The sequence below is a fragment of the Notolepis coatsorum genome (genome assembly GCF_963971535.1).
Source record: "Notolepis coatsorum genome assembly, chromosome: 18".
Lineage (NCBI taxonomy): Eukaryota > Metazoa > Chordata > Actinopteri > Aulopiformes > Paralepididae > Notolepis > Notolepis coatsorum.
The window spans coordinates 21,377,283-21,402,334 of NC_140182.1; the positions used below are offsets into that span (position 1 = coordinate 21,377,283).

The window sequence follows — 25,052 nt, forward strand, 5'->3', positions numbered from 1 at the left end:
GCCATTGTGTCACCTGGAACAGCAGACTGCCACCAGCATGCCTTTCCCTGCAGGCCTCAGTCACACAGCACTGCCACTGACACACATACACAGATGTTTATTTAGGCCAACATTGGTGGCACTGCATTGACTTGAAATGAATCCCCCCCCTAACCCTAAAATCCAAATTTTCCAATTGAGGGGAGCCTGTGTTTTTTGTCCCCCATTGGAAAAGGGAAATAAATCATTTGGTTGGGGAGATATGTGTCCCCAATTGTATAGTTTAAGTCAGGAAGACACACATTGGAAAAACTAATCAAACGTTGACCTCTGTGATGTAATGGACCTCTCCATCCCTAGCATCCACTATATAGACAAAGTTATTCATAGTATTCAATTGCCGATATCTTGGTCACAATCAACAGGTGATTGTAATCAAATAGCAGGTGATTATCATTAAATGACAATCGTGGCCAATGAGCTGTGGCATTGTGCTATATTGTATGGCACGTCATGGGAATACTAATATAAAAGATACATCTTCCTACAGCCTACATCTTTATACAGACATTTATACACACTATCTGTGTCAAGAATATAAAGAATATATACAGTAAGTGTACTTTTACACATTGTGTGGTATAAAAAGGATGCATCTTGGAGGCATGACTCCATTGCGATGTATCTGTAATGAAATTACATTTCTTTGTCTCTATAAAAGTATGTTTTAAAACTCATTGATCTGAGTTTTAAAACCTCTAGTTAGATTTTGTTAAATAATTAAAGGTGCTTTTTAATTCATAATTATTTAATGTAGAGTAACCATTAAAAGAAAGTATAGGTGTAGGTTGTGGAATAAAAGTATAGGTTAATGAATTTACCATTTAAAAAAAATGTGCGGATCCAAAATGAATGTTGTTGTTTACATGTTACATGCATGTCTCCCCTCCCTATATTTTCCCATGTGGAATGCACCTGATTGGATAAATTACATGCTGTGCTCTAGTGCGACATCTAGGGGCTGAACGTTATCTATAGCACCTTTAACTCCAAACTTGGCACACCCTCCAATAAAACAACACAACCATCTTGTTGAATCTCATTCCATACCCCTTTTAATGCTGACTGGGTTTTCTATGACACGTGGACCCAGCCACCGGTGATGTTCAGCAGGAAGACCCTGTCGACTGCAGTGCGTTCTGGGGGGATGATCCAGTCTCTTCAGCTGCACTCACCTCGTCCTCCAGCTCACAACAAGCAGTGGTGGTCGGGTCGGGTCTCTACCACAGCCACCAAACAGGAGGAGAGGTATTCTACTCTGAGGAGATCTGTGGTAGAAATGCCAGTGATATTTGAATTTAAGTTGCACTACGGGAGGGACTACAACTACATTACAGTATATTACACTACACTACATTTGGGGGGGGGGGGATTTGAACTTCAGAAAAGTAACAACTAGAAGAATGCACTGTCTTGTTATTATTATTATTACAATACTATTAGTATTGTGTTTGTCTTGTTTTGTGTATAATAACTAGAAGAATGCACTCAGTGGAGTGCAGATCTCCGCCAAGCACTATTGAGCTTTGTATGTATGTATGTGAAGCTCTATAACGAAGCACTATTGAGCTTTGTATGTATGTATGTGAAGCTCTATAACGAAGCACTATTGAGCTTTGTATGTATGTATGTGAAGCTCTATAACGAAGCACTATTGAGCTTTGTATGTATGTATGTGAAGCTCTATAACGAAGCACTATTGAGCTTTTTTTTTTTTTTTTTTAGCTACTTTTTCTCCCCATTTTCTATTTTTCTCCCATCCCAATTTCGTATTATCCAATTCTACCCTCCCCTGTCTCGAACGTTGTTAGACCATGCCTCCCACTGGTCGGCTGCAATGTGGACCAAGCCTTGCATCACGTGTCCCCTCCGGTACACAAGGAGGCAGCCGTCGCATCTTTTCACCTGCACAGCGTGATCTCTCAGTGGCGAGGAGTAACGCGTGGGAGGCTCACGCTGCCCCCGATACTTCCTGATTCTGCTGTACAGGCGCACCAACCGACCTGTAGGAGTCGCTGTCCACAACGTCCGATCCCCACCCACCGGCTTACCCACCCCCTAATACTGCCAATTGTATTAGTATGAACGACCAGCCAAGCCGGAAGCAACGGCGAGAGCTGGGCTTGAACCCAGCATCTCCTGCGTCAGTGGCGAGCGCCTTGCCCACTGCGCCACTTAGCCGCCCAGCACTATTGAGCTTTGTATGTATGTATGTAAAGCTCTTATAACGAACCGCCACGGATTCTGAGGGTTAAGTCAAAACTCGTCCTAACTAATTATTGCAAGTTTGCATTGTGTTTTCGAAGAGATCAACAGAAAGCTAAAAGAGTCTTGACAAAGGCTGGGGGTGAAAAAACAAGCCGCTGGTGGAATACAGTATAAAATTACCCCTTTCTCTCCGAAGTCTTTCAAATCCTCCAGCCGAGGTGTGTGTGTGTGTGTGCGTGTGTGTGCGTGTGTGTGGTCCAATCTCTCTCTGTCTCTCTTGAATGAATGAATGAAAACTTTATTTAACAGATTGCAGAATGGGTACAATACAGTACGGCTCAATACACACAATTGTTAAGGGGATGCAGACCAGAGAAAGACGTTTGTCTTGTTTACATGGGAGCATGTCTATGTTCCCCGGGTCCTATGTTCCCCGATTGATTGATTGATTGAACATTTTAGACCACCAGCCCTGATTCCAAACTCTAACCTTAACCAACTTCGAAAGAGGGCCTAAGCTTAACCAGTTCGAAACAAGGCGGACATTAATAATTAATAAAATAATACAAATTAATACAAATTTCAATCAATTAATCAATCAATCGGGGAACATAGGACCCAGGGAACATAGGGATGATCCCGTTTACATCAGGGTCCCCCATTTTCAATTCATAGTTAATCAACAGCCTGTTTGAGCTCTTTGAGTTCCTTCTCTAGTCTCGACTCTCTGCTGGACTTTCTGCTGACTCATACCAAGCTCTTTCTGTCTCTCAGTCCTCTCTGCTGCAGCTGAGACTGTATCATGGCCTTTGTGCTCATCTACAGTACATGATGCTGCATATTGTATTATGTCTAGTCTAGTTATGCGTATCTTGAGACGTGTTTCTTGGGGCTTTGCTGGAACTTCCTATAAAAAATAATTGGAGGTAGACTGATGACAATAGAGAGGTATGATGACGAGCAAATGGGAAAATGTCTTCTAATCTATGAATCCCAGCAAACTAGACACTGCCTCTTTAAAGCCACTCCTCCTCTGAACACAACTGTAACCAGGAAGCACCCCCCCCCCCTTCCACATGAGGCTCTTGTTCTGAGGAAACGAAACTAACTCGAGTGTCAGTAAGTTTACTCTGTCTGAGTGAAAGTAAAATGGCGCAGCACCTCAAAAAGAAGAAGAATAAGAAAATGGCACAGCATGGAGTTCAGTTGGACCAGGAGCAGTTCTGCTGTTCTATCTGTCTGGATCTACTGAAGGAGCCAGTGGCTATTCCCTGTGGACACAGCTACTGTATGGGCTGTATTACAGACTGCTGGGATCGGGATGATCAAGGAATCTATAGCTGTCCTCAGTGTAGAATGACCTTTATCCCGAGGCCTGTTCTGAAGAAAAACAACATGCTGGCGGAAGTGATAGAACAACTAAAGAAGACAGGACTCCAAGCTGCTCCTACGGATCACTGTTATGCTGGACCTGGAGATGTGGCCTGTGATTTCTGCACGGGGAGGAAGCAGAAAGCAGTCAAGTCCTGCCTGGTATGTCTGACCTCTTTCTGTGAAACTCACCTCCAGCCTCATTATACTGTAGCTCCATTAAAGAAACACGAGCTGGTCAAAGCCTCCACACAGCTTCAGGAGAACATCTGCTCTCATCACCATGAAGCCACGAAGGTTTTCTGTCGTACCGATCAGCAGTGCATCTGTTATTTGTGTTCCATGGATGAGCACAAAGGCCATGACACAGTCTCAGCTGCAGCAGAGAGGACTGAGAGACAGAAAGAGCTTGGCATGAGTCAGCAGAAAGTATTGTCACCGGAGCCCAAGACCAGAGCTGACTTCTTACAATATTCCTGTCAGATCACACTGGACCCAAACACAGCACACAGACACCTGTATTTGTCTGAGGGGAACAGAAAAATAACATGTAAGTTGGCAGAACAGTCATATCCTAATCACCCAGAAAGATTCACCGACTGCTGTCAGATTATGGGTAGAGAGGGTCTGACTGGACGCTGTTACTGGGAAGTGGAGAGTAATTATCCACAGGTTTCTGTAGCAGTCTCATATAAAGACATCAGCAGAACAGGGAATACAAACGATTGCAAATTAGGATATAATCCCAAATCCTGGGTTTTAGAGAAGATCAAGCAAAGTGATTACAGATTCATACACAATAACATTGAAACTAAAGTATCAGGGCCCTGTTTCTCCAGAATAGGAGTGTACCTGGATCACAGTGCAGGTACTCTGTCCTTCTATGGCGTCTCTGACACGATGACCCTCCTCCACACAGTCCACACCACGTTCACTCAGCCTCTCTATGCTGGACTCAGGTTTTACTTTGTCGGACGTATTGTTGAGCTGTGTGAACTTAAGTAGGACTGAAGTTAAATTGGGACTTTTCTCTGGTGATTCTGGAATTTGTCACATATATATTTTTTAATACATTTATTTCTAAGTCAGAATCTAGCTAATTATCTAGGAAAGTAAATTAAACTTTTTTTTGTGATTTCCCTATTAGAATATATTATATATTTGAAGGATTAGGGAGTTGTTAAGGGTTAGTAAATGTTGATTATGGAGTTAGTTGTTAAGGGTTAGTAAATGATGTGCACCCTTTTTTTCATGAAAGAGGATCAAATAAAGTTTTTTTTATTTTATTTAGAAATTACCAGTATACAAAAGGCTTGCATCTCGTCATGATCTGAATTGTAATCGGGTGAGATCAAAAGTCTCATTGTAGGAGCCATTAATTATGTATTTTTATAATGATGTCTGTGTATTATGTCTGTTTTATAATTTGTAGCCTATATCAAGTTTACCACTGAGCAGTGTAGATTAATGTGGTAGGTGGAATCTATAAGGGTACAGGTGCAACAGGTCTCAACAGCTTGCACACGAGAAAGCCAGGCCAGCCATCATATCACTGCATAGGTTTCATTTGCAATATACATTTATTAATTTGTAAGGATTATTCAACTGAGTAACTTTGTTGTAAACTGACTGAAATCTTCATTAAAGATTCATTAAACTCAACAGTGAATACCGCCTGGACATCTACTCATTGAAGCGCCCCACACCCAGCAAGTGGCTAATTGCTGTTCAGGATTTCACTACAGTCAGTGTTTATAAATGCATAGCAACTGATTATGTTACTGTACAGCCTACTTCACTCTCAATTTACTAGAGGCTTTATTTGACCTCTGATACATAAATTAATACAGAATATAGACAGTTTCAGAGTGACAACAATAACGTTCTATAAGGACCCTAATGCAATAGTTGACAGGAAATACATTTGGGGCCAAACTGTTCCCTAGCAACATAATTCCAGTGAAACCATCTAGGTTGAATCAAAATGTTGGAAAAGGTGGGATTATATTAATAAATTAATTAGGTTGTTTATACATTTATTTACAGATTTGAAGTAATGCTGTATTTAGTTATCAATTAATTAGACATCCACATGCAGTGAGGTAAGCAATAACATAATTATATCTATATATATATATAAGTCTTCAAAATTCATGCTAGTTATTTGGGAAATAACATTTTTATATGACCGTGAGCAATGCATTGGTGAGAGGCACAGCGAAGAGCATCAACGTAGCTGTATATCAGCCACCTGTTCATTACAAAAATGCCAACATTGTTTGATTTGCTTTCTCTTGCCCATGTCTAGTGGAATATAAACTGCTTTCAGATCAGTGTCGGAGGTACAGTACAGGCTGCCCTCAACTAAAGACATTATAGTAGTCAGGATTTGCCTGATTAGAATTTTGAGAACGGAGGGAAAGTTCAAAAATAAAATAAAAAAAGTATATACTGTCCCCCTACATTCTCTAAAATGATATACCACAACATTCTGTAAAATTATATACCCCTACATTCTTTAAAATGATATACCCCTACATTCTCTAAAACGATATACCCCTACATTCTCTAAAACAATATACCCCTACATTCTGTGAAATTATATACCCCTACATTCTGTAAAATGATATACCCCTACATTCTGTAAAATGATATACCCCTACATTCTGTAAAATGATATACCCCTACATTCTGTGAAATTATACACCTACATTCTGTAAAATTATATACCCCTACATTCTGCCACTACATCTGACAACATTTAGGCCAAACGTTGAGTGCCCTCCTTGGCTCCTTTTCCCTCTTGGCCTTGACAGGATCAGAAGTGGTATCAACTCAGTCACTGGCTCTGTGATGCTGTCCTCTTATCACCCCTCTTGCTGCTTCACTATCTTTATGGTGAATGGTGGTTCAGGAGGTAGAGCAGTCGTTTGTTAATCCAGAGGTTCCTGGTTCGATTCCCGTTCCTCCCAGGCAGCGTGTCGATGTGTCCTTGAACAAGACACTTAACCCCTAATTGCTGCCAATGAGCAGGTTGGCACCTTGCATGGTTGCCTCTGCCGTCAGTGTGTGAGTGAATGGGTAAAATATGAGGAACAAATTGTAAAGTGCTATAGATAAAAGTGCTATATAAATGCACCATTTACCATTTATTTGACCATTTATGGAAGAGAGTGAGCGAGAGAGAGGGAGGGGTGAATAAAAAGTAGCTACATTTGTCAGGATCAAGGAGGTAAAGAACTGATTTTTGTCTGGCTTCTCCCCCTTAATTATTGCACAAGTCCGCTGAGTAAAAAGGAACCCAAGATGGAACATGTGAGATGTGTTTTTGATTTGTTTTGTTCCCTTTATGTCATATCATGCTGATATGTCAAGTCAAATTACTGTCAAATTCAAGTACAAATTGTATTCAGATTCTAATTCTGATGTGCTGCACCTGGCGCCACCAAGGCTGGGTGCCACACAGTGGTTGCTGAAAGAACCAACCTCCACCCCACACCACAAGGCACCCAGAGTCCCTGAGAGACTCATGGTTTGTCAGGACCGGGGTTTAGCCCGGGGCTTCCGCATTTCCCTCCAAACCCCTCAACGGGCACTTGAGTGGCTTTTCCGGACAGGGCCCTATAGCGGGGCTTCCTTCCAAACCTCCCCAAGGAACACGTCTACGAAGGACCTAAAGCTCCCTACAAGTGCAGAGAGGAACTGGTCCCACACACTGTACTGTTGTGGCTGTGCATGGTTCTTCCACACGCTACTGAGGCTTCTGACTGTTTATTAAATTAATAAATTGTAAAATTGGCAATATGTCTCGTTTTTTTTCCTTGTTACTGATAGACTTCAATCATCCAATCCACCAAACAAGAGTCAATAACAACTGCAGAATAAGCTGTTTGAATAAGATTTTTCACATTTTTCAAGGGAGTAACCCACATACTCCGCTGTGCTGCTCATCCCACAAATGCATGTTCCTTACAAATGGGGCACCATTTATAAGGTAAATAAACAGGCTTTCCAACGATATAAAATGTATTGCCAAGAAGCATTGTTACAACAGAAATAATCTACCAACCACAAATTTCCAAACTTTATGTTTATAATACTTCTGAATTATTATGATGGAAGTGTATGGTGGCCATTCCCATGCATATTCAATTATGTCTCATAAGTTCTTGCAGTAATTTGGGGGTTGATTTTGTTACACATACTGTATTTGGTGTAAAATCTTAGTTATTTCTTTACCAGTTGAGAATTGATCAAAAATTGTCAACCCCCCCCCCCCCCCCCCACACACACATTAAGACACCAAGAGCTTGAGGAGCATCAAACCCATACATTCCCTGAATGCCCTACTGTAGGTCTCTAGTTTGCGGTTGTAAAGTGTCATGAGGCTATGATTATCCTAAAGGTCACAAATAGCTAATTGTATAGTGAGGTCAAGTTTCAAAGAAATGTCTCAAATATCACACATGCATACAATTGTCTCAGTTTTCCAGTCTTATCCAACCTATGCAATTCCAAGACTGTTTAGGAACCCCAGTATGCAGACATATTCAAATAGACTTATATACACACATTTATACTACATGCAAAGAGCTGCATACCCATAGAACCCATTTTTATTACGAAATTGCAGCTGTATATTATCCTATTATCAATCATTCCAAGTTCTCATCACAAGATTAGATACCCGAAGGGTGCGGCTGGGTACTGTAGCACAGTGGACTAAGCACTCGCCTACCACCGCAGAGACTCTGGGAACTAATCCAGCTGTCAGTGGTGGTTCCTCCGGCTTGGTCAGTCATTAGTAGCGTTACGTTCCCCCAGTGAAACTCCTCGCTTGTCAGGTGAAAAGAAGCGACTCCACATGTATCGGAGGAGGCCAGGGGTGTAAAAAGTACCCAGAAATTATACTTAAGTGAAAGTATGGGTACCGTCTCAAAATATGACTCAAGTAAAAGTCAAAGTATCTGGCTAAAAACACACTTGAGTAAAAGTAAAAAAGTCCTACTTTTAAATGTACTTAAGTACTAAAAAGTAAAAGTACATTTTTCTTTTTAAAGGGATAGACCAGGGGTCTCAAACTCATTCCATCGTGGGCCAAGTTTTCATTTTAATTATACATTGCACCAGGTGAGTTAGTTGAAGAGGTGAGCCAATTAGTGAAATCATCAGCTGGTGTTTAGGCAAGGTTGGAATGAAACCAAGCATACACTCTGCCCACAATGAGATAGACAATGCTGAAATGAAAGAACAGAGGACACTTTTTTTGCATTACAATTATTTAATGCACTTCTCCATTGAAGGTAAACTAACATGGACGGCATTCACATCACAGCATGAATAATATCACAATATTAAAAACAGAATGGTGTATCCTGAATAATATCACAATATTAACCACAGCATACTGGAGTACCCTGAATAATATCACAATATTAAAGATAGAATACTGGAGTAAACAGTATTCTGGAGTGTCCTCCCTCAAATCATATGATCTTACATCATCGACAAAGGTCGTTGGGCCTTTAATGTTCTGGGTTATGTCATCATGTCCTGCTTTTGTAAACATTCTACCTTGAATATTGTTTGATGAAGATAAACACAACCTTTCCCACAGAGGTCTGTTAATGTTAATATGTTACAGAGCTCGAAGGGAAGCTGATATCACTGATTTGTAGATCAATAGTAATTATGTAATTATGATCTTATGGTATAGAAACTATACATTTTCTACTACAGTACCCTGAATAATATCACAATATTAACCACAGCATAATGCAGATCTGACTGTCTATTCTTCTGATAGCAGGTGTTTAATCAAAGATCCCCGCTTTCTAGTGTTGCACAAGGACCAATCAACATGGGTATGGGCGGGTTCATTTTCCATTGATGGGGATTTGATTGGCTGTTTACCTACGGTCACAGGATTAATAACGTTAACGTTAGTTCGGCCAGATAAACAATTTAAATATACTAATTAAAATGGTTGGACCTGTGAGATTTGTACTTTGTAGGTCTGCATTTTAAATGTAAGGAGTAAAAAGTATGTTTTTTTTCTCTGAAATGTAATGGAGTAAAAGTACAAAGTATACAAACCTAATAATACTAGAGTAAAGTACAAATCTCCCAAAACAGTACTTAAGTATTGTAACGAAGTACAATTACTCAAGTACTTTACACCCCTGGAGGAGGCATATACCAAGAGGTGAATTCACTTCTAAGTAATGGGTCTGGATGCCTTTTAAGGGGAGTGAGTTTACTTGCAGTACCGCTACGTGCCACAGTCACTTCACAACACATGAAGTCCATCGTGACTGTGGATATATACTCACGGACCTCCGTTACATTAGTAGCGTTACGTTCCCCCAGTGAAACTCCTCCCTTGTCAGGTGAAAAGAAGCGACTCCACATGTATCGGAGGAGGCATGTGGTCATTCTACACCCTCCCCAGGCCGACAGTGGGGCAATGCGTGCAACGACCAGGAAGGGAATTGGCATAACGACTAAATTGGGATGGGTGAAAAATACAGAAAGCCCAAAAAGAAATAGAATAAAAAAATAAATAAAGATTAGATACTCATCAGATATTTCTAAGTCCTTATTATTATCATACAGTGTCATAACATGTGTGCATTTGTTCAGGTCCCTTATCAGTCTAGTGGGGAAGGGGAGTAAGATGATGCAGGATGGAGGAACAATGTTCATCTGACCAAAAGAGACATGAAATCTCATTTGATTGAGACAGAAACCGATTGGAGATCTGGAAGGCAGATGGCATCTTAGTCCCTTGATCAAATTAATTAATTAAGCAGATAGCTTCATACAAATATGTTTTTGATATGGCAACATACAAAAAACAGACTGCTGATTCTTATATAGTACATGGCAAAAGATTTCATGACACAGCCCAGTGATGGCAAAACACTGCAAATTCAAAACATGCTTTTTATTTGACCAATTATTGACAGAACACATCACCGTCCTTGAACAAAGAACCGTCGTCGGCTGGGTCGTCCGAGGGCCCCGGGCTCGAGCTTTGCTCAGATATGGTGTTTCGTATCCAGCCCACGGCCCTGCCCAGGTGGCCCCAGCCCCCACCGTCGGCCTTGGCGGCGTCACACTCTGACTCTGGCTTAGGGCAGAGCCATGGCTCTGGCTTAGGGGTAGTAGGTGTAGAGGGCGGAGTCATGACAACCGAGCCGCTGTGCACATCCCAGTGGAAATTGTCGATGGAGGTGGCTGCAGGGGTCAAAGGTTGGAGGTTTGGATCCTCCTCTCCCGTCCGCTCGAGCCCAGAGGGGAGGCTCGCACATCTCCGCAGCGGAGGCTCGCTGGAAACGGAACAATAGTATAGATCTGTAAGATCCACTAAAAGACACACTTGTCGGCACTGCTAGACTAATACTTATTATCCTTAGCTGCCAGAGGTGTGCCATTCCTGCTGACTTGTTGTACACACAATTTTTTATTTTTTTTATTTTTTATTATTGGTTTATTTTTTGCTACCGAGCAGTCCGGTAGAGAGAGAGAGAGGAAGAATGGGAGATAGACGGGGGAAGACATTCGGCAAAGGTCGCCGGGTCCAGGTGGCCGTGTTGCACTGCAGCGCTATGAATGAATGACTTTTATTTATATAGCACCCTTCACAGCACGAATGCACAGGGTGCTTTACACTACAGCTTAATATAAAAAACACAATAAAACAAAATCAGAAATAAATGACAACAACAACAGACAGTAGTTAAAAAAACAGTGAAACCAGATAGAAAAAGTAGAATAAAAGAATTTGGATAAAATCATGAGTCACTAATTAAAACAAAACTATAGGAACAGTGAGGACAAGAAAAAGAAAAAGTGCCTATGTATGACCAAAGGCCTGTCTGAACAAATGTGTTTTTAGTTGTTTTTTTAAAAGAGTTTTCAGAGGGGGCAGTTCGCAGGTCCAGGGGGAGAGAGCGTTCCAGAGCCTTGGTGCTGTCACCTCGAAGGCTCGATCACCGAGATGCATCCAGCTGCAGAACCACAGCACCAGCAGGCTGGGGTCCCGCAGGCTGAGGTCCCGCTCGCTTCCATTGGCTGATTTGGATCACGTGACCATCCCACCCAATGGCTGAATTGGAGTGTTGCACTGCGGGCATTGGCTGATTTGGGTCACGTTGCACTGCGGGATTGATTGATTGAAAACTTTATTAACAGATTGCAGAATGGGTACACGTGACCGCCACAGGCCCTGATTGATTGATTGAAAACTTTATTAACAGATTGTAGAATGGGTACAGTGACCGATTGATTGATTGTTTGATTGATTGATTGAAAACTTTATTAACAGATTGCAGAATGGGTACAGTGACGTCACAGGCCCGGATTGATTGATTGATTGAAAACTTTATTAACAGATTGCAGAATGGGTACAGTGACGTCACAGGCCCGGATTGCTTGATTGATTGATTGAAAACTTTATTAACAGATTGCAGAATGGGTACAGTGACGTCACAGGCCCGGATTGATTGATTGATTGAAAACTTTATTAACAGATTGCAGAATGGGTATAGAGGTGTGATAGGTGTGAGAGGTGTGAGAGGTGTGATAGGTGTGAGAGGTGTGATAGGTGTGATATCTATCACACCTATCACACCTATCACACCTATCACACCTCTCACACCTATCACACCGATCCCACCTATCACACCTATCACGCCTATCACACCTATCACACCTATCACACCTCTCACACCTATCACACCTCACACCTATCCCACCTCTCACACCTATCACACCTATCACACCGATCCCACCTATCACACCTATCACACCTCTCACACCTATCACACCCCTCACACCTATCACACCTATCACACCTATCACACCTCTATACCCATTCTGCAATCTGTTAATAAAGTTTTCAATCAATCAATCAATCAATCCGGGCCTGTGACGTCACTGTACCCATTCTGAAATCTGTTAATAAAGTTTTCAATCAATCAATCAATCAATCAATCAATCCGGGCCTGTGACGTCACTGTACCCATTCTGCAATCTGTTAATAAAGTTTTCAATCAATCAATCAATCAATCTTTTTCAATCAATCAGTCTAACAGGACCAGAACAGAGCATTCACCAGAGCTATACGTGGTTCGCCACCCTGGCGCCCTGTTGTATACAACTTTTAAGTCGCTTTGGATGAAAGCGCCAGCTAAATGACTAAATGTAATGTAAATGTAAGATCAACTCTCTAAATACTGACTGCAACTAAATGCCACAAATAAAATCCATTGAGAGACTGCCATCTAATGGTAAAATGCACGCTATTGCTATCTGCGTTTGGCTGATCTTGGTTTCACAAGTACCTACATCACCTGGCACCAAGATAGCAATAGCATGCATTAGATGGCAGTCTCTCAATAGAATTATTTGTAGTGTATGTGCCAAATAAGGGCTTGATAAATGTCTTTATTCTTGAAGTTGTTCAATGGGCAGGTACAGTTCGGGTAGTTGTTTAATGGGATGGTTTGTTGTCAGAGTCACATTAGCAGCAATAACTTCACCATGACATGGTATTCATCTTTAGCCTAACCGGCATGGTTTATTTCACATATGCACCACATGACCTGCTCTCCGTGAGAGCTAGAGTACAGAGAGAGAGAAAGGGGGGGGGGGAACATCCCCTTATATTAATTACTTGACGTCAGTCATTAGACCGCGTCTCATCCTGCCGACAGCGCCCTCTCGCCGTGGACAAGTATAGTGCAGTTACATGCAAACATACATCAATACTTTACTTAACATGGTTTCACTGGTGGTGCCTCCCTCAAACCTGTCCAGTTGAGCCAGTGTGTCCCTCTGCCTTTTCATGGACAATCTAGCCTGATTGACAAGGTACACATCCCAATTTCGTATCGTCCAATTCAACCATCCCCTGTCTCGAACGCTGTTTCTTGCCTCCCACAAGCCGGCTGCAATGTGGACTAAGCCATACATAGCACGAGTCCCCTCCGATACCCGAGGTAGCAGCAGTCGCATCTTTTCACCTGCGCGGCGCGATCTTTCAGCGTCAGGGGTCTGCGCTTTGGAGGGGCGCCGCCCCCATCGCCTCCTGATTCTACTGCGCAGGCGCACCAACCGACCTGTAGGAGTCGCTGTCCACAACGCCCGATCCCCACCCATCAGTTTCCCACCCCCTAATGCGTGTATGCTTTTACCAACCCAGTTGTGTTTCCGGGTTCCTCTGATTGGCCACTGACCTATGCTATTATGCCCCCCTTTACACTCTCGCCTGAGACTCGCTGTGAAGCACCAGCGGGGCAAGGCGGTGGTTTCTCCCCAGCTCCGTGCGCCGCGCTGCTGCCGGCTTGTCTCATGACTCGGTCCAGCTCCAGCAGCAGCGGCCGTCTTTCGCCTGCGGTATCCTCCCTCCAGGCCCCCGAGGCGGCTCGTTCTTATTATTATCCCCCATTGTTCAGGTCGACATGGTCGCACAAACACGTAGGTCTGTTGTTGTGTGTCTTCGGTTCGACTACTGTACATGGAGTAGTGGGGGAGAAGTAGAGGAATATTTTTAAATAGCAAGAATTATCGACTGGCAACTCTGTGCTCGTCAGACCTGCAGCTGCTGGTACTGTATGGAGAGAGAGGCGGGGGGTCTCATTAATTCTTGCTATTTAAAAATATTCCTCTTCTTCTCCCCCACACTACTCCATGTACAGTAGCCGAACCGAAGACACACAACAACAGACCTACGTGTTTGTGCGACCATGTCGACCTGAACAATGGGGGATAATAACAAGAACGAGCCGCCTCGGGGGCCTGGAGGGAGGATACCGCAGGCGGAAGACGGCCGCTGCTGCTGGAGCTGGACCTCATGCCGGCGGTAGCGCGGCGCATGGAGCCGGGGAGAAACCACCGCCTCGCCCCGCTGGTGCTTCACAGCGAGTCTCAGCGAGAGTGTAAAGGGGGGCGTAATAGCATAGGTCAGTGGCCAATCAGAGGAACCCGGAAACACAACTGGGTTGGTAAAAGCATACACTCCCCCCTAATACTGCCAATGTGTATTAGTACGGACGACCAGCTGAACTGAAGGCAATGTGGAGCACTGGGATCGAACCCAGCGTCTACAGCATTCGAGGTGAGCGCCTTGCCCACTGCACCACGTAGCCGCCCTAATACAGTGTGTCTTTTGTACTGCCGTCAGCAAGGCAAACTCCTGTACATTCATTCCATTTGGCAAATAAGGGTTTCCGATTTCAATGTTGAATTCTTTAGTAAAACTGCAATAGCATTGCGGTTCACATACCTCTCAGGCTCCTTGCCCTTCCAGGCTTGTTTGTAGATGAGCCCCCCTCCCGGATGCTCGAGCCCAGAGGGGAGGCTCGCACATCTCCGCAGCGGAGGCTCACTGGAAATGGAACAATAGTATAGATCTGTAAGATCCACTAAAAGACACACTTGTCGGCACTGCTAGATTAATACTTATCCTTAGCTGCCAGAGGTGTGCCATTCCTGCTGACTTGTTGTAAACAACTTATAAGTCGCTTAGGATGAAAGCACCAGTTAAATGACTAAATGTAATGTAAATGTAAGATCTGACTGCAAACTAAATGCCACAAATAAAATCCATTGAGAGACTGCCATCTAATGGTAAAATGCATGCTATTGCTATCTGCTTTTGGCTGATCTTGGTTTCACAAGTACCTACATCACCTGGCACCAAGATAGCAATAGCATGCATTAGATGGCAGTCTCTCAATAGAATTATTTGTAGTGTATGGCTGGCTATGTGCCAAATAAGGGCTTGATAAAAACGTTTTTATTCTTGAAGTTGTTCAATGGGCAGGTACAGTTCGGGCAGTTGGTTTAATGGGATGGTTTCACTGGTGCCTCCCTCAAACCTGTCCAGTTGAGCCAGTGTGTCCCTCTGCCTTTTCATGGACAATCTAGCCTGATTGACAAGGTACACTCTAGGTCGTACCGTGGATTGGAACCTTGTACATTGTTAATACAGTGTGTCTTTTGTACTGCCGTCAGCAAGGCAAACTCCTGTACATTCATTCCATTTGGCAAATAAGGGTTTCCGATTTCAATTTTGAATTCTTTAGTAAAACTGCAATAGCATTGCGGGTCACATACCGCTCAGGCTCCTTGCCCTTCCAGGCTTGTTTGTAGATGTCTCCTGCCATGCGATACAGCCAGCGCATGTCCCCCGACGCACCAGGGATCCAGTCCACCAGTCTAGAGGGCATCATCATATGTCATCATAACATCACACTAGGGCTGTCCCCGACTAAGGATTTGGATAGTCGACTATGATTGGACGAAATTTGCCGAAAAAATAAAATAAAATAAAAGTATAATATTTTTTATTTATTTATTATTTTTTTTTTTTTTATCATTCCATTTGGGCTGTGGGGGTGCTTAATGACTGAAGGAGTCGACTGAAGGCTTCTTGTCCTCTGCAAAAGCATGCAATTGGTCTGATGGATACATCTTGATATTTGTCTAGTCTAGTGTGTTGTGTTCATTAGATGGGTGAAATCCTCTTTCAGTGCCTCTGTGCCTGTTTTCTTAGGCAGTTAGCCTCTGGTATGCGTGCCATTAGCGTTAGCCACGCTTCTAGGCCTCTTTTCTTTTGGAAAGAATGATAAAAAAAAAGAATACAAAAAAAAGAGAAAATTATAATTTTTTATTTTTTTTGTATTCGACTGAGAGGTTGGCAGTCGACTACGGCTCCTTTCGACCGATTAGTCAACTATTCGACTAATAGGGGTCAGCCCTACATCACACCACATCTGGGTTAGGCTAAATTACAGCAATACCTCAACAAATTAACACTATATGTCTGTTTAGCTGTATGTCTATAGGGAATGCCATGACCGCCTAAATGAAACAAAGTATAGGTTAAAGGAACGTGCCAACATAATGGGAAATGCGCTTACCATCTTCTCCAGAGTCAGTCAAAAAGATAAGATACCAATTTCCTCTCTGCGAGTTCAGTAGAAAGCAATCCGGCTGCAATCAATCAATCAATCAATTGTGATTGTCATATCTCATGTATTGTTATGTTTTGTGTTGTCTTTCTGTGTGGACCCCAGGAAGACTATAGCTCGCCACTTAGGTGGCAGCTAATGGGGATCCTTTTAAACAATAAACAATAATGATATCTGCATTGCGTGGGGAAAAAAAGCACTCACAAAGGTATGGAACGTACTAAACAGAACACAGTATTTATTGTTTATTTACAATTATTTCTACAAAAATAAGAGAATCGATGAGAAATTATCCAGCCGTGTATGCACAGTCAATTTCGCAGAGTATATTTTACTCAAACTGAGTATACATTTGACTCAGTTTGAGTGAAATGTACTGTGTGTTGAGGGGAAGCAACGTCTGTCTTGCTTTGACACAGACAATTTAAACAGACAAGACACATATATCCCTATTATAGCTTAGAGCTGTAGTACATTGCGCTGAGCATACCATTGCACTATATTCTGTTTACATAGCCCACTGCACCTCACTGTATATCCTGTGTATATAGCCCATAGCTTGTGTAGATTGTTCTTACCATTGCACATTGTTTGCACTTTACAGTACATATTGCTCTATATATACTGTGTTTCATTGCAACTAATTGTTGATTCTAAGCCTACAGCACATACTACCCCTAAGGCTGCTATCCTTATATACTTTTTTTTAGTTTTTTTTATCAACTTTTTCTCCCATTTTCTATTTTCTCCCATCCCAATTTCGTATCGTCCAATTGCACGTGTCCCCTCCGGTACTCGAGGTAGCAGCCGTCACATCTTTTCACCTGCACAGCGCGATCTTTCAGCGTCGGGGGTCTGCACTACTTTCCGTAGCTGCATTTCTGCAGACCCCTCTCTGATTGGTTGAGCCCATTTCTGCAGACCCCTCTCTGATTGGTTGAGCGAAGCCCCTCTCTGATCGCTATAGTTTGTCACAAACAGCCTGTCACAAGCAGTAGAGATGTGTCGTAGCAATCCGAAGTGACATTGACCACCAGACTCTTTCTCTTAAGGCATTAACTGGGTTAATTAATATAAATGTTATATTGTAACTGTCTAGTTACACATTGGTTCCGAAACATGTATGTTCCAGGCTGCAATTAAAACTTTGAATCTGAGAGTGCTGGACCGGCTTCCTGCTTTCGTCTAGTTAGGCATTAACTGTGTTAATCTAAATGTTACATTGTAACTGTCTAGTTAAGGCATTAACTGTGTTAATCTAAATGTTACATTGTAACTGTCTAGTTAAGGCATTAACTGTGTTAATCTAAATGTTACATTGTAACTGTCTAGTTAAGGCATTAACTGTGTTAATCTAAATGTTACATTGTAACTGTCTAGTTAAGGCATTAACTGTGTTAATCTAAATGTTACATTGTAACTGTCTAGTTAAGGCATTAACTGTGTTAATCTAAAGTTACATTGTAACTGTCTAGTTAAGGCATTAACTGTGTTAATCTAAATGTTACATTGTAACTGTCTAGTTAAGGCATTAACTGGGTTCATCTAAATGTTAGGTATTGTCACACCAGGATCAGTTGGTATGATGAAACACATGTTATTATATGTTTGATTGAAATGTTGTGTCTTACTAATAATAACTAATTCCTTGGTCAATAGAAGTCTCTGTGATACTTTCTGAATATGATTTGGGAACATCAAATGGGCAGGGTTATAATAGAAGAAAGACAGTGTAAACAATATAATTAACTCTGAATATAATAATGAGGAAAAAGAAACAGGATACACAACAAGCAAGGTGCATGAGATGAGGTTATATGTAGAACATGGTACAGTTACAGTAAGTTGGGAGTGCGTCATGGTACAGTTACAGTAAGTGGGGAGTGTAAACACTAAACAGTGATTCAAACCCCCTCAATGTACAGTTTCTGACAGCTGGGCTGTGTTGAACTTGTCACGTGAAATAACGTTATGTGTTGTCACGCGAAATGTGCATAACGTTATGAATAAACCGCGAAATAACATAACGTTATGTTACGTACAGTTTCTGACAGCTGGCTGTGTTGTGAAATGTGCATAACGTTATGAATAAACCGCGAAGTCACGCGAAATAACGTTATACGCGAATCTGGTAGTACATTTCTTTTTATCTTCTTGATATGATAACATTACGTCCGCCTTTTGCTCAACCAATCAGAGAGGGGTCTGCAGAAATGGGTTCAACCAATCAGAGAGGGGTCTGCAGAAATGAAAGTAGAGACGCTGGAGGGACGCCGCCCCCGTCGCTTCCTGATTCTACTGCGCAGGCGCACCAACCGACCGTCGCTGTCCACAACGTCTGATCCCCACCCATCAGCTTCCCACCCCCTAATACTGCCAAATGTATTAGTATGAACGACCAGCAAAGCTGAATGCAATGTGGTGAGCGCCTTGCCCACTGCACCACCTAGCCGCACCTATCCTTATATACCTAAAGATATAAACGTTATACGATATGCAAAGAGACAATGATAATATGTGGTGTATTGTGTAATAAATAAATTAGTTGACCTCGCATTGTGCCAATATCTCTCCGAACTCCTCCACTTTGTTTACCTTACCTGTATATAAATGCCTGTATATAAGTACATTAACACTTTGAGCGCCAGAGGTTAATTCCGTATTAGTCCCTTGAATGCCCAAATCCGCTCCAATGTTAACGTTAATATCGCCTAATCTATGTTTTAAATTATGGCTATGTGTCTAATCTGCCCGTCGCTTATCAAAGACTAATTTTCCAGTCAACATTGTCAAGGCAGATAATTTTTTTATCGCTTCATTTCCATTTGATAGCATTTTGAAAATCACTCGTTTTCGTGGAAAAAACAACCCATTCTATGATAATCGTCTTTTACTGGAATATTCCAGAACGTTGTCATTTGTCGGCCTATTTATGAATCGTTTTCAAATAAACGCTAGATGATCGATAGTATATGTGTGCGCACGCACGCTCGTGCCGCGCACTGATAATCGCTGCTCCTATTTCCTGATGGCTTTTACAGTGAAACAGCAATATCACATATAGTGGAAACGCTTATATCTCCGTGAAAACTAGTCTGATTATCCTAAGACTGATAACATATATTCCTTACCTGACATCAGATGGTATCCAAATGGTATATTCCAATTCCTGATCACCATTCGGAAAAAATCGATAATTGTATTGATCCACCGTGTGTACAGTAGAACACATGATCCGCGCGGCTCAGCGGCTCCAGAATGAACTCTGGTAACCCCGGCTGCATCAGTGAGACGTAAAATGTGGAGTCAGAAATCCGTTAACCCATTCAATTTCATTGAGTCCAGTCCAAAATGGTGATTTACCATCTGGGAGACGATAGGGGGCGCTTTTTTCACATCTGAGAGCCTGGGGTGACTGGAATATCCAACGGTAGGCTCGCTTGATCGAATATGATTTGAGATCGCTAATAAAAAATAAAAAATACGAGAATTCTCGTGAGTGGGCATTCAACCAGCGGGGGGTAAACCCGAGAAAACTCGGGTTGGGCAATCAAAGTGTTAATATGAAACGGTACATTAATATGAAACTGTGTTACACCGTACAATCAATAACACTTACTCGAGTGACTGACGGACATTTCCTGATAGCGTTGTTTTCCCCCCGGGATATATAGGAGGGGCACCGGAAGTTATGTTGTTGTCATGGTTACACGCGAGAGAACAGCTGTGTGGACATAACAAGCATTTTGGACCTGTATGTAACGGTTGAGTCTGGAATTAAATGACACAAAAGAAACATAAAACTCTCCTCATTCTTCAATGGCGGTATGACAGAACGCTACAATATTATCTTTGATAGGCCTACGTGCGAATCTGTTGTACGGTCTATCTGTATGTCATGTAAGTTATGTCATATATGTTATGATGAATTGAAAATGGGGGACCCTGATGTAAACAAGACGAAAGTCTTTCTCTGGTCTGCATCCCCTTAACAATTGTGTGTATTGAGCTGTACTGTATTGTACCCATTCGGCGGGACCGGGGAACATAGAACCTTTATTTCGGGAGTGGGGAACATAGGACCCTTTCTTTGAAAAAAAGCGGGGAACATAGAACCCGGGGAACATAGGACCCGGGGAACATAGGGATGACCCCATTAACTTGTGCTAAGCTAGGCTAGCTTGCAGCCGGATAGCTTTGTACTGAACGTCTTCTTGTCCGACTCTGGAAAAGATCTATAGGCTAACGTGCATTTCCCATCATTTTGGTGTGTTCCTTTAAGTAAACAGAGCATGTTTCAATACAGTTGAGTAACATAGTCCTTCACAAACGAAAATCTAAATAAAAACCTCTGGGCGAACTCTAGCATGGCATTACCTCTGAGCTAGTTCTAGTATGGTCTCTCTAGTATGGTATTACCTCTGAATTAGTAAGCAGGCCGATTCCAATGGCAGGGTACAGGGCATCAGCAGGTAGGAGGCCATTTTAATCGGCAGGAACTCCGTCATCTTGGACAGCAGCCCACCAGCATGCCTTTCCCTGCAGGCCTCGCACAGCACTGACAGACAGACAGACAGACAGACAGACAGACAGACAGACAGACAGACAGACAGACAGACAGACAGACAGACAGACAGACAGACAGACAGACAGACACACACACGTTATAGACCTGATTGAAGCATACTACATCCTATAAAGAGGATTCACACCTCAAACATCCAACTAATAGTCTAACACTACGTCATTGGCACTTTCACGCAAAATATTGGAATTTGTCTTTCTGCATATCAAGATACACACAAACATTATGCATATGAATTAGTCCAGATGAGTCAGCACCGGGTGGCCTGCACTGCAACAGCTCTGGAGCAGTTTGGGGTTTAGTGCCTTGCTCAGGGGCACTCCAGCAGTGATAACAGGCACTGTGGATGTAATACCAGCCACGCTCCAGTCATCAGCTCTCAGCTATATGACATTATATAAATCATATTACAGTAACAGAGTGACCATTGGTTGTTAGGGTTTCAAAGTCCTTTTAAATTAGTTTCAAAATCCTTTTAAAAATGGGTTTCATACCCTCCTCGCTAGGAGACTTATTCTCTTTAAATGGATACACCCTTCCCCAACTACTCACAACAGATGGATACATGAGATACTACATTGCGTTACGCTTGAGCGAATCACATTCTCCCTAAAGGGCTCCCTTGAAACATTCCATGTGACCTGGCAACCATTTCTGCAACACATCGATACCCTGACTATCAATGAAGAGACTTAGAAAGGATAGAGCTTTACACTTCTAACTGCACTTCCTTATTTTTTATTATTATTTTATTCCTATTTTCTAATCCTCCCCCCCCCCCCCCCCCCTCCCTTCCCTGTCCTGGTATGTATGGGTGTGAATGAGACCCCCAGGGGCTGGGTGGGTAACTGGGGGAGGGAGAGGGGAACGGGAGACGCAGCTGCAGAAGGTCGAACTACCCAAGAATTACCACAATACTATAGGCAGGGGTGGGGGAAAGAGTGAAATAATCTCATTGATTACTTTCTTCCACAGCCACAGCCGTGCTAGATAGTTTTCGTTCTGTGTTTTTAGTTCCTTCTTTACTTCTTTTTATCTAAATGTTTGTGCATAATACAGATGGGTCTGATTGATATTATTATTGTTTTTTGTTTTTCTTTCCCAGTAGCATCTATGCTGTATGTTTAGAGGTTTTGCAGATGTGTTTTCAACAACTCCGGTGTGGGGGGGATGGGGTGGGTATGATGGAGGGGAAGGGGAAATGAAAGGGGAAGAAAAGAAAAAAAGATGGAAAATGAATGATGTTGTTGTCAATTGTAAATGTACAAATAACTTTTCCTTTTTAAGAAATTTATATAAAAAAAAGAAAATGGGTCCAAAGTCCTTTTAAATCACAGTTTCCTGGTTTCAATCTCTGAGGCCAGAGAGAAAATGTCCCCGGAGGCAGAGAGGGGTCGGGGCCGGAGGAGCTCTGTTCTGCGACGTGTTCTCACCTTTTTTAATGATGACTGGGAGGTTTTCTATGAGACGTGGATCCAGCCACTGGTGATGTTCAGGAGGACGATTCTGCGGTGTGTTCTGGGGGGATGATTCAGTCTCTTCAGCTGCACTCGCCTCGTCTTCCAGCTCACAACAAGCAGCTCTGAGGTTGTCGTCCACCTCACTGGTAGAGGGACCTTCGCTTGGGAGATCTGCAAAAGTCATGTTTAATAATGAAGAACGAAGGGCGATAAGTGTTTTAGAGTAGACAGCGATACATTGCTTGATGTGTTGGCTCCATACTCTCATTACTCTGAGTGTAAGATCATGAGTCAGGACTCTTCACATGACAGAGGTGGGGGCAGCGGTGGCCGAAAGGTTAAAGAAGCAGGCTAAAAAAATAAAATAAAATAAACCTGTGAAAAAAAACTTCTTTCCATCCCTAGTAGAGAGGTTTTCTGCAGAGTTCTCCAATGGATTGAATCAGCAATTGACAACAAACTGAGGGAAGAGCAGGCGGGATTCAGGAAAGGTAGAGAGGATGCATTGATCAGATCTTTGCACTGAGAAACATAAATCGCCTCGAGTGGAATGTCCCGTTGTACATCAATTTCGTAGACTTTAGAAAGGCTTTTGACAGAGTGCACAGGGAGACCCTCTCTAGAAGTTGTTGAGGTCATATGGAATCCCTGAAAAGATTGTCACCTTGAGAAGTCTGTTCTATGACCATTTTGAATGCAGTGGGATCATTGACAACACTGGATGGCCGAGGAAGATCTGCTGCATCTTCTGGCCCAACAAGATTCAAGATTCAAGAGTGCAAGATTCAAGCGTGCATTCAAGATTTATTCATCACATACATACCAGGGCATACAGTTAAATGCGGTTGGCCATGCCCGCTACGATTGTGCAATAAAACAATAATAATAATAATAATAATAATAATAATAATAATAATAATAATAATAATAATAATAATAATAATAATAATAATAATAATAATAATAATAATAATATAATAAGATAACTAGAATATACATGGTAAATAGACATGTTAAAGGGGAACTATCTTATAAATAGCCTTTTCCAGTGTTTAGCATTGTTTTCTAGCAATGTGGGGTTGTACCAACACTGTCTATGTCTCAAATTCTTATTTTGGCGGATTGCTCCAGTTCAGATGAGACAAGATCCTCCCCCACTGAACCAAGCCATTCTGAATTTTGGTCCCCTGTGACGGAAGCAGTATTATTTGCATAATGTTATGCGTACCTCCGCCCCTTCTGTGGTTTAGTTCCACCACTCACAATCAACAATTCACTCAACAACAGAGTGAGTGGGAATAATGTGGAAGCGGTTTCCCTGTCACTGACACTTCCTCAAAAGAGAGAAAAATAGAGAGAGAGAGAGGGAGAGAGAGGGGGAGAGACAGATAGAGAGAGGGAGAGAGAGGCTCTCATACGGTGCGACTCGTCTCGGAGCGATCTCTCCTCTGTCTCTCCCGCTGCATTTACACACTCGCGAGTCGAGCCGCTCGCACACGCGCGCGCTCTCGGAGCGATCACTCCTCTCTCTCTCCCTCGTTCTCTCTCTCGCATGTATCACGCTGTATCACGTCAACCTGTTGCAAAATATCCGTGCAATAATATTCACGGTGGTATATATTGTCATTTAAAACAAGTTACCAATGCATTGTCACGTGGGATTATGCCCCCCCCCCCCCGCTGCGAAATTAATTAGTCCCTCTCTATCTCTCTCTCTCCCCCAAAAGGTATCTGCCAGTGCAGTGCAGTGGGTGACTGTCACTCAAAGCGCATTGCGAGTATGGGCGGAGCCCAGCCAAAAACAGCTTGGAATCTTGAAGGGCAGAAACTGCTGCTCTACAGTACTTGAATAGAAATACGAAACAATGAATTTTTTTTTGAAAAAAACCTTACAGATGTGGTTTGTATAAAATTGCCTAAATAGCGAAAGAAATAGTATATATACAGATAGTTCCCCTTTAATTGTGCCTTGTTAAGTAACTGACAGAGTTGTCACGTTAGTGCATGAAAATATTGCATCACGTTCAAGGTCATAAAAAACGTAATTTGTAATATTTCGTTCCAATTCTTTTTTTATGAATACCACTATGAACCTAACTCATTATCTATCAAAGATTCAAAATATTTCCGTTTGTAGGGTTATGGTTAGGGTTAGGGTTGGGGTTAGGGTTAGGGTTGGGGTTGGGGTTAGGGTTAGGGTTAGGGGACTGTTGAGCAAGTGTTGGGGTGGGCACGGGCACAGGGATGGGATTTTACCTTTTCCTAATCTTTCTGTCTGGGTAACCCTAACCCTAACCCTAACCCCCTAATGGCAAGAAATAAACCACTATGGACGGTTTGAAAGCTAATATTGTTAACTTTTGTGTTAGAGGGTTTCAAAATCTAATCTTTTCAAATTCTGTGAATATA

The 25,052-nt window shown here is 42.3% G+C and overlaps 2 protein-coding genes across 2 annotated transcripts in view; one reads left to right on the forward strand and one right to left on the reverse strand.

The window, feature by feature from the left end:
• The first annotated feature begins 3,359 nt into the window (after window positions 1-3,359).
• LOC311245153 (tripartite motif-containing protein 16-like) lies at window positions 3,360-5,242 on the forward strand. The gene has a single exon (XM_084334953.1). The coding sequence runs from the start codon at window positions 3,397-3,399 to the stop codon at window positions 4,621-4,623; it is 1,227 nt and encodes a 408-aa protein (XP_084191079.1). The 5' UTR covers window positions 3,360-3,396; the 3' UTR covers window positions 4,624-5,242.
• A 3,765-nt stretch (window positions 5,243-9,007) lies between these two features.
• LOC311245189 (patatin-like phospholipase domain-containing protein 2) overlaps window positions 9,008-25,052 on the reverse strand; it is a 53,589-nt gene continuing 37,544 nt past the window's right edge. The window contains exons 6-10 of the mRNA XM_084335000.1: window positions 22,617-22,814; window positions 21,018-21,156; window positions 15,742-15,843; window positions 14,909-15,010; window positions 9,008-10,949 (exon numbers count right to left, since the gene is read on the reverse strand). Coding sequence (XP_084191126.1) covers window positions 10,577-10,949; window positions 14,909-15,010; window positions 15,742-15,843; window positions 21,018-21,156; window positions 22,617-22,814 — 914 coding nt within the window. The 3' untranslated portion in view covers window positions 9,008-10,576. The remainder of the gene's footprint in view (window positions 10,950-14,908; window positions 15,011-15,741; window positions 15,844-21,017; window positions 21,157-22,616; window positions 22,815-25,052) is intronic.

Excerpts from the sequence above, each read along its gene's own strand:
- LOC311245153 (XM_084334953.1), top strand. The coding sequence starts at position 3,397 with ATGGCGCAGCACCTCAAAAAGAAGAAGAATAAGAAAATGGCACAGCAT.